This window comes from Alligator sinensis, unplaced genomic scaffold (genome assembly GCF_000455745.1).
Source record: "Alligator sinensis unplaced genomic scaffold, ASM45574v1 scaffold1162_2, whole genome shotgun sequence".
NCBI lineage: Eukaryota > Metazoa > Chordata > Crocodylia > Alligatoridae > Alligator > Alligator sinensis.
The window spans coordinates 278,279-287,576 of record NW_005843013.1 but is presented as its reverse complement, the minus strand read 5'-3'; the positions used below and the strand labels follow the sequence as shown (position 1 = coordinate 287,576).

The window sequence follows — 9,298 nt, the reverse complement described above, 5'->3', positions numbered from 1 at the left end:
CCGTGCCGCTGCTGCCAGCCCCAAGTGCAGCCCATTAGGAAGAGCCCAGTGCAGCCCTAGCCCCTGCCCACAGGGACACATGCCTCCCTATGGCCTCCTGGGGCATGTGCAGTGCTGAGAACTTCTCCCCCCTCCCTCTCCATGCCCCCTGGATGAGCCGCTTATGGCTCTGTCCTGCACTCTGCCACTCCCCGGCTGGGCAGCACCTGCTGCAGCCCCACTCCCTCCCTCACCGCATGGTCTGACCCCCTTCCCCCCATGCCCCTTCCTTTCCCCCTCCCCTTCCACCACAACAGACTTACCAACCAGCTAGACATTGCTCTTCAAGCTGCCAGGCTGGTATCGTAAATAAGATCAGTATCAGCTGATATGCCTCCTTAAAAATCGGCTATCACTATCGGCCCCCAAAATCTCTATTGGTGCACCCCTATTGTTTTGCCTTTGAGTTGAAAAGACTGTTTTGTAAGTAAAAATGTAACGAGAGCATTACATCTTCAAAATCTTGTATAGATTTACATAAACTCTCACCATCCTGTCAAGTAGTAAATTACTCCAAGTAATTTGTCTTAAACTATTTGTGATTCATAGTAAAATACTTGAAGGGTTCAGAAATAAAGTAATTTGTATGTTAACCATATATTAAACAAAGCTCCTTTGGAATATTAAACCAGAAGCTGTTTCCATCTTTTAACAGTGCATTAGTTTACTGTGTTTACATTCTGCATTGCATTGGGGTTTATGTCCGCTTCTAAAATTGAGACACCAGGTTAAAATTAACAATATGTGGTTTTGTTTTGATTTGTTTTGTTTTGTTTTTTCCCCCCAGATCTTTTACCACTCTGTGTTACTCAGCAGATGGCCAGTCTGTTTTGGCAGGTGGATTGTCAAAGTTTGTCTGTATTTACCACATCGAGGAACAAATTCTGATTAAAAAATTTGAAATCTCATGCAATCTTTCCTTGGATGCAATGGAGGCAAGTGACTCTCGCAGTAGATTTTGTTCATTGAAGACTTCTTTGCAGCGTCAGTTAATAAAATGTTCGTGAACGAATCCTACCTACATGGGGGCTCATTTGGTTGGAGTCAATTCCAGGTGAAACCACCAAAAAAGAAAAAAACGCTTCTACTCTGGGTCTCTTAAATCAGACCCAGTCAGCCAGGTTGTAAATGTTTTGGTGTTGAAAGTCCCCAGTAATTCGGATAATTTACAGTTAAGTTTAATTATTGCAAGAATGTGAAACTTTAAAATTGCTGACAGTTTGTGTTGAGCTGTTTTCTTTGTGCTTCACTGGTTTGTGTCTGAGAAGGGATGCAGTTTTAAGGGGTCTTTTATTAAAAGTCAAATTTATAAAAGTTGAGTTGATTTGAACAATGGGATTCTTACAATACCTTCTATCATTCTTACTAACTCACTAGAAACTCTTAATCTCTTTTCTTTTCTGTTGCATTGAAGTGACTGTTTTCAAGAATGTTAACTTAGACTCGTGGTTCTCAACCTTTTGGACTCAAGGCACCCCTCCATAACTTTTGTGAACTGAGTGGCACTTCATTTTAAAAACTAATTTATATATTATGGTGTTTATCTCCTTGCAGAAGATCCAGGAAGTGAGGGTGGGGAATTGGCCAGGCAGGGACAAGCATGAGCCTCCACTTACCTAGTTATCTCCTCACACCTTGCAGCACTTTTCAAAGGGTCTTGTGGAACTTTAGGATGCCACAGCCCCCTGGTTGCGACGTTCTTTGAAGCCTGATAGTAATCGCCCACAAAGTGACTACTGTAGTGGGGCCAGCCTTTGGCAGGCACACCTTCCAGATTGAGCCCTGTGCCCTCCCAACGTGCTGCTCTGGTCCCCTTCCCTTGCCTGTTCTGCTCTCTCTTCCCTGCCTGATCTACCACTGTGCTGCTTGCCCCTTCTCTAATCTGCTGTGAGTCACAGACAAAGGCTGCCTGTGGCATGTGTACCACAGATTGGCCACCACGGACTAGCAGGTACTGTAAGATTGTGTGGCACACGCACTGTCACCACTGACTGAGCATTATCCCACAGTATTGGAAGTTTCAGTGACACCTATTGGATGAAATTACAAAGCAGTAATTCTTAAGTAACTGGACTAGTCCACTTAAATGTTTGAGGAATTATTGAGTAATCCTGTTCTTCATTTGTTTCTCTCAAACACAACCTCCATTTTTGGATCTGAAGCAAATCAAATACTAATATTTTTCAGGAGTACCTGGATCGTAGAAAAATGACTGAGTTTGGCAGCATGGCACTGATTGATGAAGGAGCTGGGGACGAAGATGGTGTTGCCATTGCTCTTCCTGGGGTAAAGAGAGGTAATTCAGCTCTTAAACCCAGTGTCAGTAATTTGTCATTGCTTTTTAAACTGGCTTTGTGGGATAGAAGATTTCTGCTCTGAGTCTGTATGCATTGAAAAAGGATTCCCATTGATGGGAATACCAGGATAATTTTCAAATTTATGTACTCAAAAAGTAAAACATGTTGAATTTTGTCACTTGATGGTTTGATGTTCTCTTTGTCAAATTTTTTTGGCACTGATTTGATAACAGTAACTCCAGGATCAGGATTGGGAATCTATGGTGTGCCTATTTAGTTGGATGTATTCGTGAATCACTTTTAAACTTTTGTTTCAGGTGACATGAGTTCTCGGCATTTTAAACCAGAGATAAGAGTGACAAGTGTCAGCTTTTCTCCCACTGGTGGGTATTGACAGGGAATGTTGTTTATCAGTAATGGGGGTGGGGAACGGCTTTCCACATGCAACATGTGGAAAGACTGAGCAGTGGAGGAGATGCAAGTACCCCCTAGAGTTGACCTCTGCAGAAATGGTTATACTGGTGTGTTAGTGGATTTGTTTCCCATGTTATGTGTATATTCTGGTATCCAGCTGGAATCTCTCAGACATAGTAGCCAATTAAAAAAAAATCATATAGAGCAGGGGGGTTGCAGTGTGTGGCCTGAAGGCTGTCTCTGGTTTGTGGAGCCTTTGAATACAGCCTGTGTACCCATGCTTTGGCAGCATTCAGCAGTGTGGGGCTCACACTGCGCTGCATTACAGTCAGCTGCCTGGGGCTCCAAAGAGGGGGAGCTCTGCCTGTGCCTTGCCACAGTCAGGAGCATGGGCTCTGGCAGGGGCGGGGATGGAGAGGGAGCAGGGGAAGAGAGAGAAGAGGGCTTTTACCTTTCCCAAATCATGCCAAGCAATAGTGACAAGGAATCTTCCTGTTAATTAACAACACCTCTTCCCCCTGACTCCTTCCCTGATGTACCAAGGGTTGTGTTTAAATAGCAACTTCTGCTTTTCTTTTAGGACGGAGCTGGGCAGCAACCACCACAGAAGGCCTTCTCATTTACTCTCTAGATTCTGGACTGGTTTTTGATCCTTTCGAGTTGGACATTGACATCACACCCAGCAGCATACGTAAAGTGCTGCGTCAGAAGGAGTATGCCAAGGCCATCATTATGGCCTTCCGATTGAATGAGAAAAAATTAATTCAGGAGGTTATGGAGACTGTGCCATATAATGAAGGTAAGCAGAGCTTCCCTAAAGTTTTACCAAATGTTTTGCAGTACAGCAAAACTATTACATGTTGAAATCTGTGTTCATTCAGGATGGAGAAGGGCAAGTGCATAAAACCCCTTGTACAGGAGAGAGGTAGGGAAATTCTAATTTGAGTGAAAGGGATCTGGTGAGTGGCATTCACTGTTCTAAGGGAGGAACAGAGTGGGAGTAGCAGCGTATCTTAGGAAGCTGTTCCAAAGGATAAAAGAGTTCTGGAGAGCTGGCAGTTACTGAAAGATACCATATCAGTAGGGGTGCGCCGATAGAGATTTTTTTGAGGTCCCTGTGGTATGGGAGGGAGTCGGGCTGGGGCTGTAGCTGTGGGCTGGGGCTGGGTCATGCTGATTTGGAAGAAAGCTAGGAAACAAAGTAAGAGGTTAACATGGTGGCAACAGGAGCTCTTTAAGGACTTGAACATCACAAAGGAATCGTACAAAAAATGCGAGGGAGGTCATATAATTTAAGATGACTAGAAAGGAAGAGCACAAGCATGTTGAGGTAAAATAAAAAAGACAAAATTAGTTGCAACTAACATGAGGCATAAAAGGCAACAGTAAAATACTCCTGAAATATGCCTATGATTTTATGAATTGCTGGGAATGTCTGAAATGGGAGGATGGTTGGGAGGCATACTGGGGACTTGGGGAAGAGTGCAAGTAGCCCCTAGTCTGTGCTATGAGCTTGGCCTAAAAAAACAACAAAGTGTGTACTGCTTTAGTATTACTAAACAGTTATTTAGAAATATGATTTCCCTGTCCCAGAGAGTTTAAAATCTAGATAAACACAGGAACATGGGGATAGATGAAAGAGTTGGGAAGAGTATTTGAATAAAAACATTATCTAGGAAGTGAATCTTAAATTCAGATATTTTTAATTAGGGAAGCAAGACAAGAAAGAATACAGTGGTCAAAAATGCAGATTTGACTGGGGTAGGGGAGAGGAAGGTTGGTTCACAAGGGGAGTGATAACATGCTGAGTGTATGGATCAGGTACAAAGTCAAGAAGGAGAGGAAATGACATGGGGAAGGAGAAGCGGAGTTCTGTACAATATGGCAGATGGAGAGGACTAATCTGATCTAGTATGCCACTTTCTCTAAAGCAAGGAACAGCAAGATTTTGCCAGTCTATGCAGAAAGAAAAAGTGTAGTGAAAGTGATGGGGAAAATGGGAAGGGGGAAAGGATTTATTGAGAGAGAGAATATTATGGCAAACCCTTTTTTTTGGAGGTACATGTGATGGTCTTGCTTATAAAGGTAGTAAACATTTTCAGGTTCTCAAGAGTGGAGACTTCCTGGAAGGCTGGAAAGTAGTGGCCACAATGGTGACCGATAGGTGCTTTCTATTATTGCTGGGAGAGCCCTTGAAAGGGTACCCATCTCTTTCAACTTCACGTTATTCCAGTTGATAATTTTACCTTTTTTTTTTTAAAACCCCAACAAATCCACAGTTGATGTAGTCTGCTCATCATTGCCAGAGGTGTATGTGGAAAAGGTGCTGGAATTTCTAGCCTCTGCCTTTGAAAAATCTCGTCACTTAGAATTCTATCTTATTTGGACTCGGAGGTTGCTCATGCTATATGGACAGAAATTAAAGACAAGGTGAGTGAACTTGAACATTAAGGACAGAACACTAGGTATTTCAGAACACTATGACAGTTTAGCGGCTTGGGATTCTGAATTGAAACTTACAGGACACTTAAAATTATTCAATTATGACTTTTCAGTGACTTAATATATGCAGAGGTTTGGGAGACATGACTGATTCTTGCAGTTAAGTTGCAGATGAGTCTTTCCCAGATTTGTAGCTAGAATTTTGTGTGAACAGTTAGCTTATAGGTAATATGTAAATAAAAGCTGTAAAAAAGACTTGAAAATGCTTCTTGCTGAAGTGCGCTAAATGCTGGTGTGTTTGGAATGCATTGCAGTGATTTCAGTACGCAGCAGTTAGATAAGATGTAAAAGATGCATTCAGTCCTGCTTCTCTAAGGGAATTAGAACACTTGGCAAATTAGAAATGGGATAGCTACTCCCAGTTGCTATTTGAATCATTTAAATTAGAGGAAGAATCCATTATATGTTCATTTCCTTCCTGCTGTGGCTTGAAGAATAACGCCTTATTGCGTGTTAGTATGTGTGAATGAATCTCAAATGTCAGAATCATTTATTTTTCTGTTCAGCTAACTGCTAAAATAGAGACAGATCATAGGTGAAGTCAGGTTCTTATCTCCGTTTCCAAAGAGAGGTACTTATATCTGGAGTCGTCTTTGTAATTATAGTAAGAAGAATCAGCTCATAAAGCTGCAATTTAACTTTACAATGGAGTGTCTTCTATGGTTGACATTTACATTTGTGATGGGGATGGAATAGCAATTGATTAGCCATGATGAAGGAACAGGAGTGATAAACTGTGTGCATATGATGTATTGACTTAAAATCATACACAATTATGTGTGGATATGGTACAAAGTTGCAAAGTCAGTTGCTTTTATTCAGTAACATTAAGAAAGTTCATATATGTAAAATGAGTTAATAGTATAGTTATATTTTAAAATTTGAAGAATCATGAAGGAAAGGCGTTCTAGAATTTCATGTGTAGCTTCAAAGTTGCACAATAAATTGCACATTTTCTCCTTTTAAGGTCAGGGAAACTGCTGCCCATGATTCAGTACCTTCAGAAGAGCCTCCAGCGTCACTTTGAGGATGTTTCCAAGCTGTATGTATTGTTGTCTCTCAGGGGCTTTTTGTCTTGTTTTGTGCGTTTGTTTTTTTAAATGTAAACCATAATCCTACAAAAACTCAAGCTTTTGAATGCTGAGGGAGTCTTTTTATAGAATACTTGATGATATTTAAAACGTGGAGCCTAGCTTTTAATATTGTCCTTCTGTTACTTTTTGTTTTGTTACAGCTGTGAGTGGAATCGCTATAACATTAAATATGCTCTGGCCATTTCACAACAACGTGGCATGAAACGTTCAGCAGAAACATCAGTGGGTGAGGAGGAGATGGAAGAGTCTGACAGTGATTATCTAATGGAACATTCAGCTGTGGATTCATGAAGACAACTTACTGTACCTTGATTTGATAATTTCATTTTGTGCAGGAGGGGACCTACAGAAAGAATCAGTAATGCAGTGGTATTCACTGAGACTGAGTGGCCCTCATAGTGGCTTTATGTGTTGTGAGTTAGGGTGAGATACCTGCAAAGGTACAGAAAATATATAAACTTAAGACAGCAAAAGTACTGTTCATACCCTACCTAAAATATAGCCTGGTGTGTCGTCTCCTTGAAGTCATGGGACCCAAGCTGATCAGCTTGGTTTTATTGCTTTTGAATCAAAACAAGACATTTGTGTTCATCTGTCAATAAAGATAGAACCATGGGTGGAAAATAGTTCTCTGCATTTTTTTATAAAATGTATATAAATATATAGGAGATGTATATTTAGAAATGTATATTAATATACAGGAAAACTGGATATTGTAAGTCACCCTTCTTTAGCCTCTCCTGTTTCCAAAATGTTTGCATCTCTGGATTAAACTCCTTTTTTATTCATTTATATATCCCATTTTTAAATAAATATTTGAAAGGTTCTGTATTGACTTCACCTTATTTTGAAACGTTACCTTACCTAATTTAATGCAACAAGTATTGGAATGTAGTTTTAAAAACAGAAACTTTTCTCAATTCTAAAATTATCCAACTTAAGTTGAATACTAAAAGTTAAGGACAATTATTAGGATAAATGTTGTACTACACGGGTTTTCAACTTTTTTTAGTCTAAGTACTCCTGGCAGCTGGATGCCGGGGTGGGGGGGGCGGCTAGTGGGAGCGGGGTGTGGGTAGTGCGCAGCTGGACACAGAGCATGGAGGCGGGGACAGTATACGGGCGGGTGGGGATGGAGCACCACTGCTTCCCAGGAGCAGAGGCAGAGCGGGGAAGTTCACTGGGCTAGGGTGAGAGCACTGGTGCCTCTCTGCTGGGCAGGGAAGCTCACCAGGCTGGTGTGTGGCAGCAGCCACCACTGCGTGTGAGGTTCCCCACCCCACAGAGGAGCGCCACTGCCCTTGCCTTGACCCAGCCCTGTTCCTGGGAGGCGGTGGCACTCTGTCCCCACCCACCCACTCGCACGTACCCCCTAGGACCGGACCAAGTATCCTCAGGGGTACACGTACCTCCAGCTGACAACCCCTGTGGTTCTATATAAATAGAATGTGTGAGTAAAAGCTGTGGAATACAGCTTCTGCAGAGAATTGAACTGGTTAATGAACATGGGTTCATTATACACGTTTTTTAACATTGTTCACCTATTAAATAATAGAACTCTATTAAATAATAGAACTTGTATTACAGGTAACTGTGTAAGAGAACAACACATATTAGCATTTGGTTTTTTGGTTGTTTTTTTTAATAGTTCCTTAGGGTGCCAGTTTGTGTGTTTGGGTCCTGGACTGGCTAGAGCAGGGGCCATGTGCCATAGTCTGGCCAGAATGGTCACTGCTTGCAGCATCTGCTGCTCTGACTAGACCATACTGCTCTGGTCACTCTGGGGTCTGTGCTGCATGCAGTGAGAGCCCTAGACAGGCTGGAGCAGCTGCCAGATCAGGTATGCTAGAGAAGGGGCAGGGGGCCGGACCGAATCCAGCCTGGGGGCCAGCCATGTGCTGTGGGTGTGTGTTTTGCCTTTTGAGAGTCTGATCAGACCCAGGGGCAGCAATGCGGCCATGTGGCAAGGCTTCGTGGGCCATATGTTTGACACCCCAGACTAAAAGTGTAAAATGAACATGTATTAAACACCCTAGTGATCAATGTAAATAAAATATATAGGAGTATAACACTTTTTTCTGTACTTACAAACTACTGTTCCCTTCCATTATTTATCTAAGACAGTGAGATTCCGGTCATATACTGACTGTCAGAATGCTTTGGTGATCCTGATGGTGTGGTTAAGTTAGTTATGGTACAACATTTGAAAACCTTTTCATCACTCCTGCTTTTATTTACTGTACTAGCCAATTGCCTGTCAAGAATGATGGGAGTGGGGGGGCTGGGATGGAGTGTCACCACCTAATGCCCCATGCTGCCGCTCTTCTGCCTCTGGCAGGGATGGGTGGGGGAGCTGAGACCAGCGCTGCTGGCCTTGGCTCCTCCACCCCCTGTCCGATCCTCAGCGCAGCTTGCAGGAAGCGGAGTGGGCTGGCCTTGACTCCCCCACCCCCTGTCCGGTCCTCAGCACCACTTGCAGGGAGTGGAGTGTGGGAGCTGAGGCCAGAGCTGCTGGCCTCTGCTCCCTCGCCCTCTGTCCGGTCCTTGGTGCAGCTTCAGAATAATGGCGGTGCTCCCCCACGCTTGGAGCATTCTGATTGGCTGTTTCCGTCAGCCAATCAGAGTGCGAATAAAGCATTACGGCCTGACAGAGATGTAGGTTTTTATAATGTTGGAATTTAGTCAAATCTAAAGACATCCCTGAATTTAAGACCACACCCAACAATTAGGTTCTATCCATGGAAAATTTGTAATAGTTATAATTTTCCATGTATAATTGTAGGGTTGTTGTCCCCAAGGACAGTGTGAGTTCGTGCCCAGTGCGCTATTGCCAATGAACACACAGGGGTGGAGGATCCAACTTAATCTTTATTGTTTCCAGTCTGCGCAGAGAGGGGTGCTTGGCAATCGTTTGCAAAGCAAGCACCACCAGTTTCTACCTTTGGGTACCTT

At 42.8% G+C, this 9,298-nt stretch overlaps 1 protein-coding gene across 2 annotated transcripts in view; it reads left to right on the top strand.

Moving 5' to 3' along the window:
• PWP2 (PWP2, small subunit processome component) overlaps positions 1-7,172 on the top strand; it is a 31,145-nt gene extending 23,973 nt beyond the window's left edge. For both annotated transcript variants that reach the window (XM_006036746.3, XM_025193087.1), the window contains 7 exons: positions 827-974; positions 2,227-2,335; positions 2,654-2,719; positions 3,331-3,549; positions 5,030-5,180; positions 6,220-6,294; positions 6,487-7,172. In XM_006036746.3, coding sequence (XP_006036808.1) covers positions 827-974; positions 2,227-2,335; positions 2,654-2,719; positions 3,331-3,549; positions 5,030-5,180; positions 6,220-6,294; positions 6,487-6,637 — 919 coding nt within the window. In that variant the 3' untranslated portion in view covers positions 6,638-7,172. The remainder of the gene's footprint in view (positions 1-826; positions 975-2,226; positions 2,336-2,653; positions 2,720-3,330; positions 3,550-5,029; positions 5,181-6,219; positions 6,295-6,486) is intronic.
• Positions 7,173-9,298: the final 2,126 nt, after the last annotated feature.